This window comes from Opisthocomus hoazin, chromosome 4, assembly GCF_030867145.1.
Source record: "Opisthocomus hoazin isolate bOpiHoa1 chromosome 4, bOpiHoa1.hap1, whole genome shotgun sequence".
In the NCBI taxonomy this organism is placed as follows: Eukaryota; Metazoa; Chordata; class Aves; order Opisthocomiformes; family Opisthocomidae; genus Opisthocomus; species Opisthocomus hoazin.
Window position 1 is genome coordinate 86269984 of NC_134417.1, and position 25853 is coordinate 86295836.

At 42.7% G+C, this 25853-nt stretch overlaps 1 protein-coding gene across 2 annotated transcripts in view; it reads right to left on the reverse strand.

The window, feature by feature from the left end:
* The window catches only part of DPP6 (dipeptidyl peptidase like 6), a 587128-nt gene that overhangs the window by 512140 nt on the left and 49135 nt on the right, over positions 1-25853 (reverse strand). The window contains exon 1 of one of the 2 annotated variants that reach the window (XM_075419779.1): positions 13021-13369. The exons of the other annotated variant lie outside the window; for it this stretch is intronic. Within the exon in view, the coding sequence (XP_075275894.1) occupies positions 13021-13071 (51 nt within the window). The 5' untranslated portion in view covers positions 13072-13369. Of the gene's footprint in view, positions 1-13020; positions 13370-25853 lie in introns of those variants that run through there. 2 annotated transcript variants of the gene reach the window in all.

The window sequence follows — 25853 nt, forward strand, 5'->3', positions numbered from 1 at the left end:
ACATCATTTTTGCCTCTCCTCACACCTTCAGCATACATTCCTATTGCTTGAAAAAAAAATGTATAACAAACAATACCATTGCCTTAGGACTTTCACTAACATCAATTTGCTCTGCCTAACACTGTCCTGTCCTCTTACAGATGCACGCACTCTATCATTTTACTGATGGTGCAGAATCTTCATTGGACTTTCTTGCTGATGGTGCTTTGTCTCACCTTGTATCACAAAGCAGCTCCCTGCATCTCCTCTTCACCCTTGCTGATTATACTCTTATGACTTAGCATTTACAACCAACATTTTCAAAACTAATGCCCTATTTACCCATAGATATGATACAGCTTGGCTAGTATCCCTTTAGAAGGATACTTCTAAGAATGGAAATGTAGTAAAGCCGACATGGGAGTCAATTAATAACTAAAGAATAGGAGTATAATTAATGTTTGTCTATACAGGTTTCTGGAAAATAGGTCTTGTCAAACAAACCTGATTTCATGACTTGATGAAATTACAGGTTTGATTGATAAAGATACTAGTGTTGGTGTAATAGACTTCGACATTTGTAAATGTATGTGGCTTCATTATCTGAACACATTCCATCATTGGGCTCTGACAACCCCCAGCCCCCCCTGCTAGCATCTTTTCCAGCCATGTCTTTCACTGGCATGGTTGCCATGACATGGTGGGGGAGGTCAGGAGATGTGACCTTGCCCTGTTCTCATATCATGTGTGACCCACCACAACATACAGATCCTTGCTGGTAGCATGCAGTGAATGAAAGACATCAGCTCGTGAGCATGCACGAAATTAGTGTAACAAGCCCCTGTGCAAGAAGATGGTATGGAAGATGCTATTTATTAACAAAATCTGAATATGCTGGGTTTATCCATTCACACTCATTCTCTCTTAGATTTCATTCACCACACTGTCACATGCACCAAGACGTGTGTGTTCATGTGGTCTGACCAAGATGATTTGCATGGGTCACGGTGGACAAGGGATATCAACTATTAAGTTCTCATAGAAACGTTTTGGTTTTCTTGACTGGAACTGACAAGCTAGTATTTTTGGCAAGTCTTTTATACCTTTTATGAGCCAGCAGTTGAGAAGGGGTGGTCCTTTGCTTCAGAATCTTCCCTACTTAGGTAGTCATAAATGTTAGCGTGGTTGCACCCTATTACCTGGCTTTGCTGGTATGGAATACATCTGAAAAAATATGCTTCTGTTTGGCTACAGCATAGTTCTTTGTTGTCCTAACATGTAAAGCAATTGTGCTACTGTGCATGATGTGCTAGTATTTTGTGGCCTTTTGGTGTTCTTAGTAAGCATCATTTTGTGCTTGAGAGAAGCCTGTACTGTGACTTTCAGTACATCCCCAGCCTCCTGGGCTTGACAGCACAGCACATTCCTCAGTTTTATTGCTGGGAACAGTAATCTTCATTATCAGCACATGACATTCTTCTCACACTTATTTCGCTATTTTTTCCAGTGTTTACACAAACACATTTGCATCTGTATTTCACTCATAACAATCTTAATATTTCTGTTACAACTCCCTACATGTTTAGTTATGTGAGAGGAAAAGTGGCTTACTATGAGAAACTCCTGAAGTAGAAAACACAAGATACTGAATCTAGCAGAGTGGATGTGCCAGTCTGACACATTTACAAGGCATAAGAGAAATAATTGAATTCACTTTTCACATAGGAGATGTGTTTACTGGGCTCAGCTTATGTAATCCAATGGACTCCACTAGCCTCAAGCACAACTTCTCCTACTTACACCAATGACAAAGACACTACTCTACGATTGCTTCAGACAGCCAAGAACTAGACTCTGTATCCTCCAACCCAACATTTCCTATGTGTTCCAAGTTCTTGATATGCCTGTGCATCAATTCACTGCAGCATTCTTTGACATATGGACTCTACCCATACGCGGAGACTGCGTGTGTCCTGACCACAAATTTAGCTCGCTCTTTATCTCATTCCAGGAACCGAGACTTGAGCATCCATGCTTCATACATGGCAATTTCCATCTAAGCTGCTTTCCAAGCAGTGCTGCTAACTCCCTGCAAAAGGCACAGGTCACAAAGAGAGTCCGCTCCAGAGCCTGCCCCACAGAGACAGTGCACACTTAGGCCGCATCTCCTCCTCTCGCGACTCTCCTCCAGCCTTGTCTCAGCAAGGCCTTACACTTTCAACTCCTGCATGAAACACACATGCTTGCATGTCAAAGAACAAAAACATCATTCAGAAGGACTGAATCTTGCCCTTTGAGCTGAAAACACAGACACAATTAATTTAATTCCAGTCACAATGAGGCCACTTGGGGACTGGGGTGGGGAGGGGGGGTCTTGCCAAGTGATGTGTAACATGGACTCCATCAGTCCCCTCCGGAGAGTGTCTGAGCAGTGTGGTCACAAGCTGGTTCACAGCAATTACTCATGCAGCTGGGGCTCTCTTCTTCCTACAGCACACAACAATTAGCAAGCAGGCAATGGACGTTAGCAACCATCAATAAATATCAATTTAGGATAGATTCAAACTGTGACTGAAGATTGAAAGCTTCCCCATACCCAAATGCAAATTGCCCAAAGCCGTCCGATCATTCCATTGTGCTGCCTTTCTTTAGTCGCATCTATTCATAACATGTCTTCTTTAATATTGCAGGAAGCCAAGAGCTCAGGATAGCACTACAGCCATTTGTCACCATTCTGCGGATTAGCCCACTCTGTCTCAATGTTTTCTGTGATGCCACTGTTAACATGCAATGCTTCATAAGGATATAACTCCTTAAAAACTTAAGAGGTTATGTTAAAAAAAACCCCAACAAACCTGAATGTCAGAATTAAATGCTACGGAACTCTCTAGAAACCAGAGATTCAAATGTGATAGAACTGTATAAACAGGGAAAACAGTGACTCTTCAGAGGAAACCAAGGCAGTCTTTCCCTGAAAATACTGGAAAGCTAAATTTTGTGCCACTGAATTCAGCTAAAATGATCATACTCCTCCTCATCTATTTAATCTCTCCCTAAAAGCATGTGCTTTCTCTCCCCATTTTAACCCATCAAAAGGCCTGAATGGCTAATACGATTCTCACTGCTACATCTTTACACTTTGGCAAGTTGCTTCTAGGCATAGTGTGGGGTCATTTTCCTTTCTTCATCTGGTAAATAATAACCCCCTTATTTCTACAATGGGACTCCATCTCATTTCTCTTGCTTTAGTGAATAGATGGATAGAACACCTTTGACTTCATGCAATTTTGCCTTTTCTTGCAAGACTTCAGAGCATCAAGCTCTTTTTTTTTTTTCCTGTAGTGAATTAGAATTCTTTTGATTCCAGGTTGGTTGGTTTTTTTTTATTGTAGATACAGGCATGATTGACTGACTAATGTTGCAAAGAAACCTGTAAGGACATTATATTTTATGAAAAATATCTACAATTTAGACTTACAGACAGCTTCAAATATTAAACACTCCAAACCACGGTCAGGTGAGGTTTAGGGACAAATACATGCATAATTCATGAAAGCGCAGCCATTATTGGTAGCTCTATAGAATAAATAGTCCTTGGTAGACACTGTGCATTTGAAGGATGCACCATATTCATGCGAGCAATATGGAGCCAAATTGATATTTATGGTGTACTCACAATCCATTCAATCCTGTTTCCATTTGAACACGCTGGTGAAATACAGTGCAATATTCCGTTTCAGTTACTAGCAAAAGATACACTACTTCAAGCAGAGCTCCTGATAGCCTGAGAGTGCAGAAGAGCTGATGACTACACAGAGTCCGCTAGGGATCTTGTTATGCCAATCTAATTAACCTGGAAAATGCTCAGCTAGCACCACACTCTGGGCTCACACACAGATGGAAAACGGGCTGTTCAACTATTGTGTGTGCAAGGCAGACTCCTCCTAACTCCCAAGTCAGCAGAAACATTTAAGCATATGCTTACCATTAATGTTAAACAGGTGCTTAAGTACACTGCTGAACAGGGAACATAACAAGGAGCACGCCTCTAGAGTGCGTGATTTTTGCTTTAATTGCTATTGCATACATACAGGTTTTATTTATTTGTTGCCCTTCGATATTACCAGCAGCCTCCTTTCCCTACCAAGACCGCAGTTCTGTTAAAATCTGGAAAAGAAAATGATGAGAGATGCTCACTTTATGAAAAACAAGGTGTATCTGTAAAACCCAAGATACTGGAACAAAAAAGCAGATCAGTAAATTCTGTTTTTAAAATTTCTGGAATCTTTCATAGATTTTGATCCCTACAAGAATGTCAAACTCCAACTGAATAGTAACTTCCTTAACAATGTTTTAAATTATAAATGTAAACATACATGGCTAATGCAAATGAAATAAAATGCACAGAGAATAACATAAAAGCAACAGGGAATATAGCATGAACTTCCCTTCACTAAGAAAAACTCTCAAATAGTGAGATCAAGAAAGGTTCCGTCATACTGATATGACCTACAATTAATTTCTGAATTACTGCTCTACCCACAGCATTTTACATATCCTTCATGTGGACCATAGATCCCTTTTTTTAACAGAGTCAAACTCAGAGCTCATGAATAGCAATACTCCTGCATTACAATCATTCGCTTTACAAACTGGATCTTCATAAGAGGTACTTTCAGCCCCCTCACAGCCAGCTGAGAAGGCATTAATATGAGCATATTTTTCACATCCTCATAATTAGGCACAAGAAAAGAGCAATACAAGCTTATTTCTAAGTTACTTTGGTTATATCATACACTGCAGAAGAACTACTTGGTATTTACAGAAAACATGCCAAGCTATCATTTCCATTTTTCTCCCTGTTTTTAATAACTTCAGTCCCAAGTGATAAACAAATAAAAATGTTTCATTTCCAGCATGTTTTCCAGTTTATCATCATCAGTGAAAACAAACATAAGCAAAAGTGTGGGCATGCAGCATGCTTTGTGAAACATATGATGGAGGAGCTGATAGGGTTCTCCATGGGACAACTTACAAAACGAGATGAAGTAAAAACTCCAGAGTGCTTTTCTTAACCTGCAGCATCCTCTGGTATAGCCATCTCACTCTGTTTTTCTTCTGCTTGCTTTCTTACCCTGTCCTTCACCTTTTCTTTTTTTTTTTTTTTTTGGTCCATTCCAGTATATTTCAGTGTTGGCTATTTTTAAAAAAATACTGAAAGTCCTTAGTGACACTGAAAGTGGTGGGTTTTGTGTTGAGAGATCTGCAGGCACCTGAGCCTCAGAAAAATTTCTTACTCATTTCAGCAGGAGTAGTAAATCCGCTAAGTTCAGCAAAAGTTTTGCTTGAGTAAGTGCTGAATAATGACTACAGAATGAGGCCATCTAATGTGTGACTGGAATTCACGCCAACTCTGACTGTCTCTACACATGCCTGAGTTGATAAAATCTTCTGGCCAGTATTCCCTGTAACCTGAAAGGGATTTTGCACAGCACTGAACACTCTGCCTACCGTCCAGTGCTTCATCTGGGCATTCAGCATTCACCACTGCAGCTAATCCCACTGTCTTGAATGGTCAGTTTTCTCATACTTGCTTTGACTGCACATTTGGGTACATCTCAGGGTAACCTCTAAAGTCATTATTCCATAGTAATTAGGGATGAGATGGTGGAAATACTTCATAGTTGGCAATAAAATCAATAAATATTCAGTCACACTGTGAAAGAGGCCTTATCACAAACAAAATAATGTATTTGTTGCTGGACGTGCACTGAATTTGCAATTCTATTGTGCCTTGTAAGCCTACAGATTGGGAAACACATATTTACAATCAAGGGTTGAACTCCGGTTCAGCTGCACGTGCAATAATTCTACCCCATGGTCAAAACACCACAGGCTATTCCACTGCTCCTGTTCCCACACTTTACTTCTATTGTAATGAAGAGGATATCTCTGGACATAGAGATCCCATAGGGAACATTCTGTGCCTGGAAATCACCTGCAAGACTCGCTCTTCTTCCCAGTGCACAGCATAAACGTTACAACACAGGTGCTCCAGGAAGTTCCAGGACCTTACCAATACCACCACAGATGTACAAAGCCAGTCTTTGCAAAAGCAGAATTTTAACATAACCTTGATAATCCACTTCAAGGGCAACGAGGACACTGCAAACGCAAACTTTGCTTGCTACAATGTCCTTGAAAGGGTAGAAAATGCACAGAATGCATGCTACAGCTAGGACACAGCCATGTATTGTGAGCATTTGGGCTCTAATGGTTTAGATTTATTCTGTAAATCACATTTATTTTTAAGATTTTATTCTCAAATGAAGCCTTTTCAAAGTGAACACTATGAGAACCTGCTAAATGTGATGCTCCATTGGGAAGGAATGGCAAGCTTCCTAAGTGACAGCATTATGCATTAGTGGATTACACAAGATTTACAGTACATAAAACAATTTAATAAATGGGCTTTGCCTGTTAATCTCACTGTTTAGTACAACACTGTACAGACAACACACATGCAAACACACAGACCTAGAAGAATAAATGCACGTATTGCATTTGTGATGACATTTAACCATTTGGACTAAGTCATTTTAAAGCCAGAGGTACATTATAATGTTCTAGGGCAGCTCTGTATACATGAAAACCATGCACCAAGCTGCAGAAAGATGGCATCTGGCTGAGATGGAGCTCATCTCCAGCTATAGCTAGACTATGGTGCTGGAAGACCCAACCTGATCCTCCACAAGCATGCTGGGACCTGGAAAGAGTAATGCTCCAAACATGCAGCTCATGTAGCCTCACATCCCGCTGCAGATGAAGTTGACAAACCCTGGAAAGATGTGCGGAGTAGTACTTGTCTCATGTAATGGCAGAGGCTTAATTGGGCATTTAGCGTCATTTGAGATGCTCTGGAATATCTATGACTACAGTTAAGAAACAGACTCAAGACTTAGATATCTGTAGGGTAGATGTTTGTAGTTCAGCTAGTACCCCGTATTTCCTTAAGTCAATAGACAGAAAATGGCATTTAAGAGTGCAGGTCCTCTGGCCTGTTTTACACATCTACATGAAGATGGGATGAATCATGTCCCAGACTCTACTGACTAAATTAGAAAGAGAGCCCAGGCTGACTAACTTAGATGTAAATGTCTACAATGAAGAAGCCAACATTTAGTCAGAAGAATCCTATTCCCATTTTGTTCTAATGAAGAACTTCAAGAGCCAGAGAAACTAGATGCTCCCATAGAGACTGCTCCAGTAGCTCATCCCCTTCAACGTAAAAACTGGGCACTTTATCTTCTAGTCCAAAACGCTCTGACTCCAACATCCAGCTTTAAATCTTGTTTTGCCTTTGTCAGCTACATTAAAGAGCCTGTTGCTACTAGAGGTTTTGTACTAACCTGAAGTGTGCTTAGGTGCGATTCTCTACTGCCTTCCCCTTTACATAGTCAGACCAGTACTAAGCGAGTACAAAGCTGTGCTAAAAAATGTGACCTCCGAGATGCACAGGAGTGACACTAGATGCAAGAGAACATGCTACAAAGTATCTTCCAATAGTTGAAAGACCCATTTCACAGTGCAGAGAGGGGCACTGGCCTCATCAAATGAAGTCTCAGGCCATCAACCTTTCCAAACCATACATTTTAGGTATTTATCTTCAGAATGATGAAGCGAATCCAGATTTCACTAGTGAACAAAAGTGACCCCTCAAATGTGGATCATCGCAATGCCGTCTTCCCGACTGCCCAGACAGACAGCTCTGTGGCCTCTCTTGCTGCTCGGGGCTTTACTGAGCAACAGTTGAGGGGGTAGCTGTAAAATCCCAACAGTCCCTCCAATTTCTCCTCTCTTACTGTTTGGGAAAGCAGTGATGAGATTCAGAAAGAAAGGGGAGGGGATAGGCTATCCTGTGAGCAGTCAGACGACTCAGAGAAGAGAGGGAGAAATGAACACAAAAGTGTTCCTTTTTCATTGCAAGGAAGAGAAAGCAGAGGAGCTGCTGGGTAACACTGAAGAGAGAGATGCAGGTGGGAGAACCAACATCAGAGTTCAGATTTTGAACCTTTGCAATTATGAGAAATAAAGTTCGATCACAACTCCCCTTCATTCTCACATTGCTAAATAGTGAGCTAGCAATGTGGACTACTTCACGTGACTGCCAAAGTCATTCTGAGGCAGCCTGGCCCCACGTATTTCTCATGGGACTTGAATTTCATCAGATCCCTTATCATTTTCCAACACAGCGTGAGCGGATTCTGCACTTCTATCCCCGAAGCAGGGATGTATCTAAAGAGACAGTCTACATTAAGTGGACAATGCTGAGATCCTACTGGCTATTTCCTTGTGGAGCGCTCTACCATCCCACCTTAAACGTGCAAAGACTCAAAGACTCTTAATTTCCATCATTAGCAACATGACATTCGAACAGGCCCAGTACATCTTGTGGCTTTTCAACTGGGCTACAATGCAGCAATTCCAGTACCTTCTGTGGATTGTACCTCCTACTGCAAATACTATCCTAACAAAGGCAAACGCTTGTCCCCTTTATGCCTGACCCAGAAAGGATACCAGACTGTTAACAGTCCTCAAAACACAACTTGCCTCTCACTAAGCAGCAGCAGACCCAAAGATTTGCTGCTGCAATTCCTGCTGTAGCTTGGCAATTGAATTTCTGTCTGGCTTTAAACTTCAGTTGGAGCCACGATAGCTCATCTGGGAACCGCTACCATAGATCCCCCGCTTTCAGGTCTGGAGGTCCCTGTGTTTCAGACAAGGCAGTAGACATCTAATGAATAGCACACAAAATCTGGATTGCATTTGGCTTCTAAATCAAGTGGAATCTGAGACAGAGGGACGAACAAAGTAGCAGGGAGTCTGCACTGGATCAGAAACTCCACCATCTATTTCAGTGTAGGAGTTTCAAGAAAAATTAATCTCTGTGCAGCTTCTTTACCTTGTGGTAGGACAGCTGCACTCTTGGCTGAGAAGTATTACACCATGTTTCAGTGCAACATGATAGATCACTGCAAGCTATAAACCTGTAGGTAAAATATGGCAAATAAGGGAAATTACAATGGAACTTCAATGTCTTCTGTTTTTTAAAATGAATTTACTGCTCATGAGAGGTACCAGAAATACAAAATAGGCAGGAGCAAAGCTGGACTTTCTATTTGGCTGCACCAGTGTGTCTCCAGGAAGAGGAAGAGCACTCCAAGGAAAACAGAGTAGCTTAGTCTTCCTGCCATTTGTACCCTTGAGGTCTTCTGAGGCCTCAGAGATACCAGCAGAGTTCCTAGGGGATAACACTTGCCAGTGGGCTTATTTTTATTTGTTTTTTATAAGTACATCCAAACTGCAGCTATCAGAGCTGGGATTTAAATGGTCAAACTAAACATCCTGATCTCCAGACTCTTTTACAAGTCCTCTCAATGAACCAGAACTGCCTCCTTTGCCCCATTCATAATTTCATCAGAGTAAAGCAGGAAAGTGACACATCCATCACAGTTTCTCTTGGTAGTTTCCAAACATTAGAACAGCTGCTGGCTAGACTGAAATTCAGAACAAGAGTTTCACAGCAACATCCTTCTGACAGAGAAAGCTAGCTACAGCAGAGCGCTCACTCCTTTCACTGACAACTAAATGTGCCAAAATAACCACATGCTCACGTACAGCACATTAAATTTTGTCTTCAATAATCCTGTGCACTCTCACTAAGCCCATTGTTTCCACTCATCTAATTGTCTGCATCTGAAGGTAGTAGCTCCTTTTTATCTTTGTTGCAGCTGTACCTCCATCAAATTGGGTTCTCAGGATTTGCACGAGTGTACATAAGAGAAGAATCTGGCACTGTTCTGGAGATTCTCTTCAAAACAGCTCTTTTTGAATGTAATTGCTTGCAAATTCATTTTAAAAAAAAAAAAGCCTGTGTACGTGATAGATCAGTCACTGAGAAGACACAGTCAGGAGCAGAATAAAACAAGTGTAGTTGGTATTACTGTCCTTGACTCGACAACTGAATGCGTAAGGGGAAAAGACAGGAATATTTTAATGAAATAAATTATATAGCTGCACTTAGGGCTAGGATCAAATGTCAGTGCATCACATTTATCTCCAAAAGTGATAAACATTTACCTCCACACCCTATTGCATATTAACTTGCAAAAGACTGTGGAAAACTCATGCGGTATGTCAGTTCTTACTTGAAGAAACCATTGTATATTAATCACTCCCTAGAGTATTTATGTAGAACTAAGAGAAATCCCATGATAAGAGCTTGAACTACTTCTGCAAGTTACGTTCCCTGGACTCAAACAATGAATGAGAAATAGAGCAGTAAAATAAGAATAGGCACCTTTCCAGGTAAATGTTGTTGTTTAAAAAAGCCAAAACAAAGCCCCAGTGAAATATTGTTGCAGGGATAAAAACATTTATCTCAGTGTCACAAGACTGGCTTCATTTTTGCTGGTCTAATTAGGTAATAAAGAATTCACAGGTGTAGTGACTCCAGGAGCTATCACTGCACTTAAAAACGGCCCACTGCACGGCCAGGGACCAGTGTGCCAGTATTATCACTTGCTGTCACCTCATTTTAAGAATGAAATAGCTCAATTTCAGAAAGATTTTTAAAGAGAGGAAAACCAATACATAGTTAGAAGCTTGTCAGGATTCTAAGCAACAGCAAAACTGCCAGAAAACAAACAAACAAAAAGAAAACCATGGTGGGCTTTGAATTTTCAATGCCTTTTCAAATTCTGCTAGGGAATTAATGCAGTGCACACTGTAATGCACCCCCTGGGACTCCACACACACCCAACCCCGTATTCGCAATGACTTCCTGGTATGCGAGAGAAGACACTCATAGCATTAGGTTTTGACATGACTAGTTCACGATTCTGATTTTAATTGTAACAAAAGTGATAAATAAGTAAAAATACTAGTTTTTTAAACAACAGCTTAAGGAAAAGGGTAAAGAAAGTAACAGTCTTAACTCGCAAGAACTTCCATCGAAAGCATATCTGAGATTTCAGGATTAGGTCCACTAATTATTATCTTGAAGAAATATAAAATCTGTCCAAAGACCATAAAGCTCAAATATGCACCTGACTTTAATTCTTGCTTAAATAAACTGCAGATCCAGTTGCAGCCACAGACCAGATTAACACAGAAACCAGCTGTGTGGTTTTTAGGTGGCCCATAAAAACACAGACCTTAATTAAAGAAATCATCTGTGTCAGTGCAACAGTTTCCTTGTCTTGAAATTTCATTGACAGCATCTCAAAAATGAGTTCGTCAAAGGAAAAGCATGTTCAGGACCAAGGAGGCTGCCTGGAGTGGCAGTAGGAACTGTGACAGCAGCCTGGGGGGACGGATCCTGCTGCCATTTGAATCGGAGGCAAAAACCGTGGTCTCTGGCAGAAGGATCTGAACTGTGGACAGCCCCTGCTACACAGCTTTGTGTGCAGACTGATCACTCCAGCCTTTGCTCATCTCGCTGAGGTGTGGAAACGCGGATCCATTTTGCCACGCTGAGAAGCGCCAACCAAAAATCCCAGCAGCAGCTCTAGCCCTTTGCTGAGTGGCAGTGGGGGAATCCCTGCCCGCTCATCATTCCCTGACTTCATAGACCAGCAAGGAAAACGTGAGAGAGGTTTTTATTAACTCTGTGGCATTGTGTATGTAAATTAAGTTAATCCTGTACTTTAATCGACCAGTGTCATCTCAGGTGGATAATTATTTTTTCTTATTGATAGAGAACATCCTAATCAAAGACTATAACAACCTCTAGGATCAGTAGCTTAAGCAAATAATAATCTAAATGTCCCCATGTTAAAAAAGTTCCAGCACCAGATATTTGCCAAGCATTTAAAAGGCATAATGAAAGGAGCACAATGCAATCACACAGGCTGTGCAGCTCTCCTGGAAAAATGTTTGCCTAAGTTCCTGTTCAGTTCCCTTAGTTGAATTCACAGGTCACATAGCACTGCACCTTCCTCTTAAAAACTACTGCTGGAGAAAGCAATATTACTGGAGTTGGGAAAGGAGGCATTTCCTTAAAAAGCCAGCGAAGCATTTTACTACGGAACTTAATTACAGGATGGAGAATACTTTGGCCGCTTGTTGAACACGTCAACACCAGGCATGAGAGCAACTCACGCTACCTCCGTATCACATATCAGCATTTCCCCTCGCAGGGGAGGCAAAATGCACTGGAGTGCCTTGCTTGAAAGGCGGGAGGGGACCGGAGCCCAACAGGTACCCTTTGCAAGCTTCAGGTTATTTGAACTAAGTCGTTTTTCCAGCAAAGCGCCCCGAAGCCGTCACGCTCGCCCACCCTGCGGTGTAGAGCAGAGCCGCCCCCCCCCCGCCCCAGCGAGCTGCCGCCCGGAGCGGCCCGCAGACGGGTCCCCGCACGCCCCGGCGGGTCGAGCCAGCGGGCACAACACGCAAATAAATCTCCATCAGCACAAGATGGCAACCAGCACTTCTTCCGGGAGAGCAGCTGGCTTTTTTATTTTCCCCCTTAATGGGGGGGGGGGGGGGGGGAGGGGGGGACACGGACGACATGATTTAAAAGGCATCCCGAGTAGGGTTAAACAAAAATAAAATAAATGGCATCAAGACAAATGTTGCCACTAGTGCTGCGGGAGGAAAGGCAAGGTAACCCCCAGCCCCCCAAGCACCCCCCCCCGCAGCTCACACACACATCGCGGTCATCAACTTGGCGAAGTTGGCCGTGCCGGAGCGCGGTGCCCGGAGCCCGCCCCGGCCCCGCCGCCCCCAGCCCCCCTCGGAACGGGGGACGCCCCAGGAGCCCCCGCATCACCAGCGACCCTCTTCGGAGGTGGGGGGCACACACACGACACCAGACACTCGGCAACGATGCAGCCTCGCCCGGCTCCCCCCCCCCTCCCAGCGACGGGGGGCTCCGCACCGGCCGTGCGGGCGCTGAGCGGGGTCTGGGTACCACCGAGCCGAGCAAGGAGCCCCGCCACTTACTTACAGTCACCGGAGGCGCCAGCAGCAGCCACTTACCATCATGTTTCCTTGCATTTTAGCCGTTTGAAACATTGCCTTTTCCTTCATTTTGGCCGTGTGCGTGCGTGCGCGTGCCGTTCTCCGGGAGTTACTTAATCCAGCGGCTGGATGACTTTAGCGAAGAACCGGCGTGCACTTGCGGTGGCTCTTTTTGGTGTGGTGTGGAGTGGAGGGGACTACGAGCAGCAGAGGGGGAGGGTGCCTACTAGCCTCTTTTTTTTTTTTTCCCCTTCCCCACCCTTTCAATATATATTTTTCCTTTTGCCCAAAAACAAAAAGGCAATAAAAACAAAAGACCCCAAATCACAGGGGAGGGGAGGCAGGAGCGGCGGGGGGCAGCCCGCCTCCGTCACCACCCGGGTTCGGCTTTTGCCCTGCGGGAGCCGGCGGGGTGGGCTGGGCGGGAGGGAGCCGCACACACGCCCCCCGCCCCGGCCATGCCCGGCCGCCGCCCCGGGCCCGGGCGGTCCCGCCGAGCCGAGGCGGCCCCGGGAGACCAGTTGCAGATGCAGGAGGTGGGAGGGGGGGACACGATAAACACAAAGAAGGAGCTGGGAAGGGCGGAGGGGCGACCGCCCGCTCCTCTCCGGGCTGTGCCCGGCTGGCTGCTCTCCCGGGGGGGTGCACACGCTTTTTACAAACGCGAACCGGGGGGGGGGGGGGGGGAGCAGAGGAGCCGCCTCCCCCAGCGTTAACTGTTCACCGGCTAGAGCCGGCGCGGCCCCAGCCAGGCCACGGCGGCTGCGGGCGGGGTGGGAGCGGCAATAACGCTGCCGGGGGGGGGGGGGGATCGCACGCCGCGTTTCCACGGCTGCGCCCCGGCCCCGCATCCCCCGGCGCTGCCGGGAGGAGGAGGGGGCGGCTTCCAGCGCCGGGGTTTGGGGATCCGGGGCGAAGCCCTCCGCAGGGAGCGGGCAGGGGGGTGCCGGAGCTCGGCCCCACCGTGGGGGATGCACAGGGGAGGGCGCAGGCCGCGTCTGCCCCGCAGGGAGCGGGCAGGGGGGTGCCGGAGCTCGGCCCCACCGTGGGGGATGCACAGGGGAGGGCGCAGGCCGCGTCTGCCCCGCAGCCGAACCCCGGCCCTGCCCTTCGCTCCGGTCCGGCAGCGTCCTCGCTTTCTCTTTGAGGTCTTCCACCGCTGTGAGCTCCAGTCCCCCACAGGTGGCTGGAAGGTGATCCTCTCCTGCTGCCCTTGCGGGAACGCGGCCCCTCCTCACCTTGGTGCAGCTTCCCAGGCACACAGCCTTGCCACCCTTCCCAAAGGTTTACACCTCAGCCCGCACACGTGAAAAAAAAAAAAAATCCTTCCAGAGATCTGTCTCTTTTTTTCTCTCCCTGATTCACCAGAAGTAATTACGGCCATCTCCAGGAGAGTCAGGTGCCCACTGATTTCACTTGGCATGAACAGGACTGCTTCAGATGAACATGAGGAAGAACTTCTTCCCTCTGAGGGTGACGGAGCACTGGAACAGGCTGCCCAGGGAGGTTGTGGAGTCTCCTTCTCTGGAGATATTCAAGACCCGTCTGGACAAGATCCTGTGCAGCCTACTGTAGGTGACCCTGCTTCGGCAGGGGGGTTGGACTAGATGACCCACAGAGGTCCCTTCCAACCCCTGTTATTCTGTGATTCTGTGATTCTGAGATGTTGCCCACTCAAAAGGAGAGAAGAAACTCTTGAGAAGAAAGTGATTTGCTCAATAACTGAGAAGGGAAACCAAGGAGAAAAAGCAGAAACTCTTCTTGTTATTCATGGTTTAACCAAGCCAATGGCTAAAGCAGAAACTCTCTGCTTTATTTTTCAGTGGAGGAACTGCAGACCCTTCCATGTGTCCTTTTGTTATGCCCATCCAGAACACCTTGAACTCTGGTGCTTCACAGCTTGTAGCATCTTCATTTCACAGGCAATGGCTGTTGACTAGAAATGGCAAAAAACGTGCAATCCCATAGTGTTGCTCAGACTATATTTTTCCTTAAGCCACCCAGCTGTTGAAAGATACTCAACTATAAAATTTCTCACCTAAGATGTTAAGCATGTATCTTGAAAGCAATGGCAATGTGGAAGCGAGACTCCAAGACACCTGTGGGAACTGCCAACAGCAGATGATGCTCATGCCCCTGAGGATCACCTCTGGGAGCTTTTGTTCTACAAAAATGTTGCCCCTCAATTGCAGGTCTTGATTATTTTCTCCTTTGTCTTTACTTGGGAACTGCTTACACCCCATACACGCTGCATCTTGAGCAGGAAGTTCTTCATTATGTTCCTTAAACTCCCATCTCTGGCTTTCTTTACTGCAATTTTGATGTTTTATCAGGCGGTTCCTGTTGCATCTCAGTATTTTACCCTCAGGTGTTTTAATTATGTATGAGCACAAAATATTTGTTATCTACTTCACAGTTAGTAGTCCCATTTGCCTCCTGCATTACTTTATACACCAACAGAATTACTTACCGCATCCTGAACTCTGGCAATACGGATTTTTTGTATATTTTCCCCTCAGCTTTGTCATAATGCAGTTAATGGGCTTGTCTCCTTACTTTTATCGGCATAACCGTAGCAGTTGCCTTGATTAAAACAGCTTTGTTTAAAGTTGAGACTACTGGCAAAATGCTTAGTTTCACCTTTGACAGTATCCAGTTGTTGAGTTGCTTTTTTTATTATTAAGCATCAACCAGGGTCTATTTGGCCAGCATTTGTACAGCAATTGTACATTACTGTGTTTCCACTACTGCCATGAACTATGCCCCCATCCTCATAATCCAGAGATTTCACGAGAAATAGGACAGCATTTTGCAAAACTCTGCAAAATCATAACATTAGTGATGTTGAGGCAAATAAAATCCCATTTTGAGAGAGAAATTCTTGATCTGCCACTTCTGGTTCTCTCTTTTTTGGACTTATTTCACACTTCAAGAAAAGAGGTAGTGAGTGGTTTATCTCTGAAAGTTTTATGACCAGAGTCCACCCATGGAGGTTTCCAAAAGCCGCCTGAATAAAGCCCTGAGCAACCTGGTCTGATCTCAGAGCTCACCCTGCTCTGAGGAGGAGTTTGGGCTAGAGATCTCCTGAGGTCCCTTTCAGCCTAAATTATCCTGACCCATAGGATCACAACGTTCTGAACTGAGTGTCCTTTTTTGTTATGGACTAAACTGTCTTTTTAACAAACAACTGTTGTGTCGCTTCCTAAGATGATTCCAAATCCCTTATGTCCCCAAAGACTTTGGGTTCTGCCGATCGTGACTCTGGCTGATATTTTGCATGTCTGAAACACTTCTGTTTGGCTGATGGAACAGCTAAGACTTGCTCTTGGATCTCTAAGAGCGAGACTAAGTCGTGCTGCAGATTTGTACCCCAAGCTGTGGCCATGTGATTCCATTGCAAATGGTCAATGAAACTGTCCTTCAGCTTTGGGACATTTAAGACAGCTACAAGCGATATTACCACATTACTCCCTCGAATACATTAACGCCACTGGACTCTTTCTCATCTAACTTTCAAACAACTATTGAGCTTTTCTTCTTGATAGCTGTTCTCCATGTCATTTTAATGGAAAGTCACTAGAGTTGCAACAAATACTCCCACCAAACAAGGAATCAACCTTTTTATGATTAGGAAGTGAAATGGTGAATGCAGAAAGATGATCTGAAATTTCTTCCACATTTTTTACTTTCTTTGAATGATGTGGAAGGACAGCCAATCACCCTGGGACCCAAGAAAGTAGTATGATTTAAGTAGTTAGAAAGCTTGCTGGTGGTTATTCTGTATTTAAGGCCAAAGATCTGGCCCAGGAACTTCAATAAAACATGAAAATGTTTCTTCATCATGTCAAGTATTTTATCAGAGGAAAGTTATCGGAATTCATGACTTTTGCATTCATTGGTTTAGTCCCAGTGTACCTCCTTTGTCAGCAGAGTTACTTTTGATATAGATAAAAAGTAACAGCCCAGAATCAGCTGCATCTTAACAGCAAGATCTCAAGTGAAGCTCCTGTACAAGGAGAGGTTTTTCTGAAATCTGTCCATTTGTATCCAAGGTGCATACCAGGAGGAAAACTCTGGGAGCTGAGACAGGTTTCTTTCAGTATCTGATCTAGAGATATTCTCCATATCTCAGGTACTATGACGAGACCAACATGGCATCTTCATCCAACAACATTTTATAGAAGATTTTGAGGAAATGTGCTTTTCTCACATCCATCACAGAATGAGATATATGAAAAAAAAGCCTTAGAGATATTCTATTCTTTGTGGGTTTCAGTACTCCGAGCTGACTTTCTTTATCTCAAAGGGAACACAGGCTACAATGCTTACATCCTATTCACAATACTTTATTTAAAGCTATGATGATAAGAGAGTGGGAGAATTTATTTTATCAAATAAAACCCATTCAATGCATTTGATGCTGGCTCTCCTCACTAGCCAAACAAGTCTGGGAACAGTCCCTCTGAATAGAAGGAAAGAATTAATTTCACACAGTATTAGCTGGCTGCACAGCACAGACTTTAATTTATTCAGTATTCTTAAATAAAAATATTTTAAGGATGTAAGACCACAGACAAATACAACAGCTGTTGTACAAAAAGTCAGTTCTAAGAGTATCAGGATTTCACTTCCTCTCCTTAATTTAAGGTTACTTTTTATTCTCTTCAATAAAAGAATTAATGTTTTCAAAATATAACAAACAGCTTTTCCTTCTCCATCAGACCCTTTTGCAAGGGTCTTGTCTTCTTCCTGACAGCCTGATCCCACAAGCCTGTGCTCAGGCTTGTCTCCAGCCTAATTTCAAGACTGCTCTCTAAGATCAGGCCACCTCACACTACACTTTCCCTCGGAATTCTCCCCATCCCTTACATCCCATCAGACCCACGTCCACAGCAGTGTTTCTTCATGAGACCCATGTCTTCTTCCCTTCACTGGGCCAGGAGGTTGAACTGAGCATCAGGGGAATGTGATTTGCATTTTCTCTCACCCAAGCAAGAAAGCTAGTGCTTTTCAGTAGAAACACTGAGGAGGAACCCAACCCAAATGCTTGAGATCAGCGGATCATTCAGGCTGGGAGGACCTCAGCAGGTCTCTAGCCCAACCTCCTGCTCAAGCAGGGTCAGCTCTGATGTCAGACCAGGTTGCTCAGGGCTTTGTCAAGTCATGTCTTGAAATCCTCCAGGGATGGGGACCACACAGCCTCACTAGGCAACCTGTTCTGCTGGTTAACTCTTCTCACAGGCAAAAAGATTTTGCTTATATTCCATCTGAACTTCCTTTATTTCAACTTATGCCCCTTGCCTCTCATCCTCCTGCCATACCTCACCGTGAAGAGCTTGGCTCCATCTTCCTGATAACCTCCCCAAGAAATTGGAAAGCTGCTATCAGTCCTCCCAACCCCATCTCTTCTCCAGGCTGAATAAGTCCACCTGCCCCAGCCTCTCTGCAAGGGGTAAGTGTTCTAGCCCCTGACCATCTTGGTGGCTTTCTGCTGAACTTGCTCCAGTTTGTGTCAGTCTTGTACTGAGGGTCCAAAACTGGACCACAGATGCAGTCTAATGAGTGCCAAGAAAAGGAGATAATTGCTGAGGGAGAGATCATGTGTAGTACTTGCTTTGCTATTAACTTACAATATTCAAGAAGAATGGGATTGGTGATAACCCAAATGAAAAGGTGGAGTGTTATATTGTGGAAGTCAGGAACAGAGCTTTAGTGACAGTAAATATATTCCATAATGGCATTTGATAGTACAACACAGAAAAAAAGAGAGTTACAGCAAACAACTCTTTTTTTCTGCCTAAGTGGACCAATTTTGAGAATTTTGTTATCAAGCCATACTACATGTCTATTCTGAAAAGTCTTCACTCGTACCACGCTAGAACTTTGCCCACGTATTTACAACTGCAGTGATTGCTTCTTCTAGTAAAGAGAAGACATTGGAGAGTCAGATAAAGTAAATACACTGTTAAATAAATTTAAAGATTACTTCTGAGGATCCCTAATTCTTCCAGAAATTAGATAATGACAGAGCAGCTGCTGTTAAAAAGTTAATATTTGCTAGCTCTGACTGCATGAGGGTACTTAAGCCATCTTTGTTAACCCAAATGGGAGAGAAGAGTCTGAAAAAAGGAAAATGATGTTATCTCAGATATTCTGAGGAAAAAAGAAATATGACAGAAACTACTGAATTTTAGAATGATTTGTCCTTGGAACATTAATTTTTTTTATTTGAACCCTTACTTGATTTTTTGTGGGTTACTGCCAACACTGTCATCACATGGTGACATTCTCCTCTCCCCATGTTCTGCACCTTATCTCTTTGCAAGCATGGCCATTCACTTATCCCTCCCAGTGAGATGCCGGACTAAGCAAATTTACATGCTCAGGGAATTTGCAACAGCACAGCTGAAAACTGTTGCCTTTGAGAAAAGACTTACCAATGTGTTCCTGTAACACCAACAGGAACATATTTTCCCAAAGGTATAATCGGACATTTTATTTGTTTTGAACCAACTCCATCCTGGGGGAAACAGTGGGGACCTCAACACATCTTGACATTACTTAGACACTAAATGCCCATATATGTGCTTTGACATTTAGTTCTTAGAAAACATGGTAATTTGGTAAGATTCATCAGGGATTTGAGACACACATCACCTCTGGACAGCTACCTGGAATGCAGTCAACTCCCTATTATCCGCGAGTGAATTATTCAGCTGCAAATAGACCATAACATTGGTACAGAGATCCCCAGCTTGTTTTCATGTAGTCCATGATAAACCCAAGAGCTTACAAGCTCACATGGGGCCCTGCCTTCATGTTGTTATGCTGGCACCTCAACTAGCCTAGACAGAGACTTCCACTAAAAGCAGACCAGACGGGATATCTCATACTAAGATCCACAGCGCTAATGGATGTGCTGTATTTTTACTTCGTTAGGTGGAAGTACCAAGTACATATTTCAAGTTCTAGAACTCAGATGAGTCCCTGTCTATACCAAACACATGAGGCTTCTTCCTAAGACAGGCAGCAGATATACTCCATAGTGCATCCTGGGTGTGAGGCAACATTGACAGCTGCAGGCTAGGACAGGAGGGCAAAATCTGGAGGATTTCTACTCAAAGTACAGATTGCCTCTTAAAGCTTCTGTGGTTTTTTTCACATTTCCAGCTTCTAAACTCCATTAATAAAAGCTAAAAATATACAGAATTCAAATAATTACTTTTCCATGAATGAAATTCAGAAGTTGCTAAGGGATTCAGAGTAGGAGGAAAAGCATTTAGTGTATAATTTCTGCATAACAGTGGAGCGTATGAAATTTAAATATATGGCGATGTTAGGAAAATCTGGGCAGAATCACCAGACTCACTAGTGGTAACAGGAAAACGCTAATAGGAAACATTGTGAGATCTTGTTTTTCAGGCAGGTACCACTTCCAGTCAATCAGAGCTAGTATTTTTTATACTTTAAAAACTACAAGTCCTGTAGTAGAAATGACATAGACCTCATTAATCTCTTCTAGAAAATATCCTTACCCTTAAATGTACTTTGGATTTCCAGCTGGACTGCACCAATTCCAGTGCCTAACTAATGGCTCATATTGTCTTTGCTAAATTAAGCGTACCCTGTGCTACCCAGCTTCTCCCAGCAGAAGTGAGTACTGCAGAGTTTTAAAAAACAAACATATAAAAATACACAAAAGCATAACTAAAACATAGTATGCTAAAAGCAACATATGTGCCAAGTTTTTTTTCATTAACACTGAATTGAAAATATAGACAGACTTGTGTTAAACATTTAAAAGTTTGTTATGCAACAGATTTTATCCTCTAAACCAATTTTAATTTAATTTCAATACCATCCTGACAGTTATGTTTTTTAGTGACAATTATGTTGAGAAGGCAAGAAGCATCAAGGTCACCTTCACTCAAGTGTTCACTCCTGACAGTTATTCCAGCCAAGATGGAAAGACATCAAAACCACCAGTTCTAGAACCAAGAAGAAATCTCACATATTTCCAAGAAAATGCCAAGTGTTATGAGCCAAGCAAGCTCATCCCATTGAAACCAACAGAAGTTCTGCCACTGAATCCCACAGCTACAGCCAGGGTGTAGCCAGAAACTTTCCTCCAAGGTGCAACACCACGAGTCAAGCTCACTGTTGGTATAACATAGTACAGTTCCCACTTTCACAAAACAGAAAATCTGGACCCATGAATGAACCTTCTGTTTGATACAGGCCCTAGCGATGGCATACTGCTCAGAAGGCATGCTGCCTTTGGTATATGTTGTTTCACTATTCCAATGCAGCAGTCTTGCAGATAATTATTTTGTGAATATCAATGTATTTCTATTTAATTCATGAACTTGTATAGGATCTTTTAGGTAGATAATTTAATGCTTGCCAACTTCCATTAATTTTTAACTAGACTTTCTAGCCTAGAAGACACACTGAAACATTCTAATTTCAGATCAGGTGGGTCTATATTTTGATTAAAGAGCCAATTTTTTTTTCTTTCATTGTGATACGGATGATTAAATTTCTCTGCTAATTATCTGTATCACCTCAGAACACCCTGTGCCTGACAAAAATATTTCAACAAAATAAGACTACATTTAATTGCATTACTCTTTTTTTTTATGATGAAAGATTGATACAAGACTGTCAATTCACTTTGAGTTCTTCACCTTGAGGGCAATGCTGATGCTTCTTCCTGTTCAATGATGTTCCTATCACATCTGCAGGTATTTTTTGACCTACTTTTCAGTGGACTTTCAGTGGAATTTCATTACAGTGGTTGACCAAATCTTGCAACATAGGCATTGCTACACACAATTTATTCTTCCTACATGTATGTAGTAACTTAAAATCTCAGTTATTTGAGATTAGGTATCTAAGCACTTTTGAAGAAGTGGATATCACGCCTACAAGTAATCTGTATTGTCTGTTGGTGTGAAACCGTTGTTAGGATGGCGTTATGGACCAAAGTCAAGGATTTAGTTATTCTGTTGTGCCAATCACTTAACTTCCATTATTTGAGTCTATGAAAGCGTGAACTCTCTAGAGCAGGGCCAGCTTTTTATCACATTTATAAAATGCTGGAGCAAACAGGGCCCTGACTTCTATCCAATAATATAAAATATTGCACTAGAATAATTGTTTTTCCAGTGTTAGTAAGATGGGTCCAGACCAAGAGTTTGTCTCTGAATGCCTAAAACACTTAGGAAGAATAGTCAAAGATCTAACTGCTTTTGTCAGGTTTCAGCTCTAAGTCGAGGTATTTAGAATACAAATAATAACTTACATCATCATTTTGCCTTCAGTCAAAGACTCAGTGCTGCCTAATGTGCGGCCAGCTGTTTTCCTAGCGGAAGCAAAAGGAGCTTTGGGAAAGTTATTATTAATTTTTCTAGATATCAGGTTAGGTTGCCAGCTTTGGGGTAGGAGAACCAAAGTTTAAACCTGCCTCAGACTTTATTTTCATTAAAAGATATTGTCATAAGATCTATTTTACTTGGAATCATAAATTAATACATCTTCTTAATTTGCTTTCTAATGCATCCTATTGTGTCTAATTTAGACAAAGTCATTTAAACATGGGGAAACAGCTAAGGAAGGAAAATGGTGTTCATTGCAAGAAATGCTTGGAAAGCAGCAAAGAACAAGCTCTAGAAGTCCCATCAAAAAGAATAAGGATTATACCATCCTTCTCTTACAAATACACAGATACAAATGTATAAACCAAATCCACTGACTGTAATGGCTATTGGTGCTCCTTATGCGGAGGTGACTGGGATCTCTGCAGAATCTCAGTTAACCTAGGCAGATACAGCATGTTTAAATAAAAAACAACAACACTGGTTTGCTCTAATACAGCGATGCAAATAGTAGCTTGCTGAGGTATTCTACAGAAAGATATGAGAAAAAATACCCTTTGCTCACAACTTTGTCCCTCCCTCTCTGTAATTACCCCAGAGGAACAACAGCCCAGGCAGCTCACCCAGCTCCCAAGTGACCACCCTGCATGGAGGAGCAGCAAAGCTTCAGCCATCCCTACAAAGCAAAAGACTTTGTGCCTGGATTCTGGGGGGAAAATGTGGCACATGCTGTGATCTGATCACTGTGTTGCCACAATAGCTCCTTTGCATGTGACACGGGGGAGCATAATTTCAAACAGCCTTTTGGGTGCTACCACCTCTAGCAAGCACATTCGCTGGCTGATGGCAAAATCAAGGGGGTTTACACATGTGTTTCCCAAAGCAGCAGCGAGAAAGGGATGCTGGCCAAGGCTGTTGCCAGGAGGAGTCTTTGAGCTGAGGACTCGGTGGACAAGCAAAGGCCATGGCTGTGATGAAAAGCAGGAGGCTTGTCTGGAATGCAGTGCAGAGCCTCTCTGTGATTTCAGTGGGCTTTCATTATCTATTTTGTTTTCTATTTCAGTCTTAGTTGTTGTCTTTCTTTTTTTCTGAGAGAGGAATAGAGTTCAGTGGTTGGCTTGGAAATCAGATATTTACGTATCATTTTTTTTCATTTAAAAATATAATTAGAAAATGTAAATATAACTTAACTCCATTACTGCACTGAACAATAAAATGACCACAGCACAGGCTACTCTGGCTCTCCGATAATTCATCATCCAAATTACACACTACATCTCCATTAGACAGTCCTTTCCCACAAAATTCATCTTGCCTTGTCATGGCTGAAAAACAAAACCAATTTATTAACTATCACTACAAGTGAAACAATGAACTTCAGTGCTTGGAATACAGCAAGAGAAAACATTTTGAAGTAGAGCTGATTAAAACCTGCTCTCACAGAAAATAATATATTTTTATGCTGAAAGTTTTTAAGAAAAAAATATTCTGCATGAGTAACTTGGTTTTCAAATGCAGCTGTTTTGCATCATGGAAGTTCATACGCCATTAACTCTATAGGCCTGGATCCTTGGTTAAATGACATTTGCTTTCAATGACTATATTCTTTACCAGGTGTATTATATACATCCTGGATACGGACAATGTGACTTGCGCATCTTGATCAGAAACAACAAGGGCGTGAAAAGCCAAAGTGTGGTTACAAGACAGCAAAAACTTCTCCCTTCTGCCATCCAAATACAACTGAATACACAAGCAAAAAGAAAACGTGAATGTCTCTGTGGAAAGGAGATTCTGGTCATGAAGACTTATATTTATCAAAATCTGCAAATTGCATCTCAAAATTGTTTAGTCTGAAAATATTTTTTAAGTATTTATTAAGCTGCTAATTTCTAGAGAAGTCGAGTCCTTGTAAGCCTCCAGTAACGGCTGTGTCAAGCGCAATTGTACAGACTGCTGAAAAAAAATCAGGCTACCATTTCTCACAAACTAAGCTGTAAATATATTTTAAAAGACTTTTGTAATGAATTGTTGCATGTAATTTATAAGGAAAGCTATTGACTTCTGTGATAGTTATCTGCAAGATGTTTGACAAAGTGAACCCACCTCAATTATCATTTATAAATAAGTCAAACAAAATGCATTACAGAAGTGGAATCACTGATTCCAAGGACGAATTAATGGCAAATTCAAAATGTAAAAAGCACATTTTAATAAATCCAAGCTGTGAAAGGACACAGAGATCAAGCATGTAGCAGAATGGGCAGAGTCAGAAAAACATTACCACAGTAGTTCTTCAAGTGAAACACATGAAGCAAAAAGAATGAGGGCCAATGGAAGACTTGGAGGCTTAAAGCAGGCCAGAAGTGCAATTTTAGATATTTGAATCTAAAGCTGAAATCATGAGAATTACTGCTCAGCCCTCACCTCACTGGTATCTCTTTAGCTTCATCTGCACTGCAGTCTGTGACCTGCAAGGCTGGCCTGGGCTCATATACACCTGGGCTCCTCCACAATGTCCTGGCTTTGAGTAGCCAGGGTGCTCCAAAGTTTGTCCATGTGCTTGGGTCATCTGCAAACCACATCCAGCAACCACCCTACAGCTCTGGGACAAGGCATCCTCTCCTCAGCACTTCCCACCCAGAAGAGCTGGTCCCCAAAGTCCTCTAGGGCCGAGAGCGGTAAGACTCATGCAGATACCCTGAAGAGATGAGGAGAAGGAGAGCTTGGAAGCAGTTTTTAGGGAGAAAATCACATTATTTTCTCAAGACTTTACTGAGGGACAAAATTTATCTTCCTACATCTGCTACTTTAGTTAGAAGTAGACCTAACCTTGGGCAGTCATTCACTCTCTCTTTTGTCTCCCATTCACTTCCACACAAATGCTTGCTACCTTCTTGAAATTCAAGTGTTCAGTGTTTTTACAGAATGCAAAGAAAATAACTTCTGAACTGAAAACAGGTCGTACAAATCTGGGCCAAAGTCAGAGTGCAGCAATTTGATGTAACTCCAAATGCTGCATGAGATTAGCCATTACAGTTGTTATGCCTTACTCCCTCTTAAAAGCATTGCCATTTTTTAAAAATTAAATAAAAAGTAGGCACTTTTTGGTACAAGAGATGAAACCATTCCCCAGTCAGCTGTAACATAAAGCCTGTTAGAGCAGTTGTTCTGATACTATTTCCCTCTCTGTAAGAGAATTTGAAATCAAAGGTGCTTATGAGATGGGAGTTCAAAATATGTCTTTTGCTGTTCTTTTTTTCCTGATATTCCTCGGGCTGCTCTTGCCTATGCAATAAATACTCCATCTACTCTGTTTTCAGCTGAGTCTGACTTCTGTGTGAATTTATGCATCTATGAAGTGAATAAATTAGACGTGGGCTGAGATGACGGAATGTAAGAGAAATTACTTTCCTTCCTTTATAACTCCCACAGATTCATCCTAATGCCATAGCTATTGTTTTTAAAAATAAA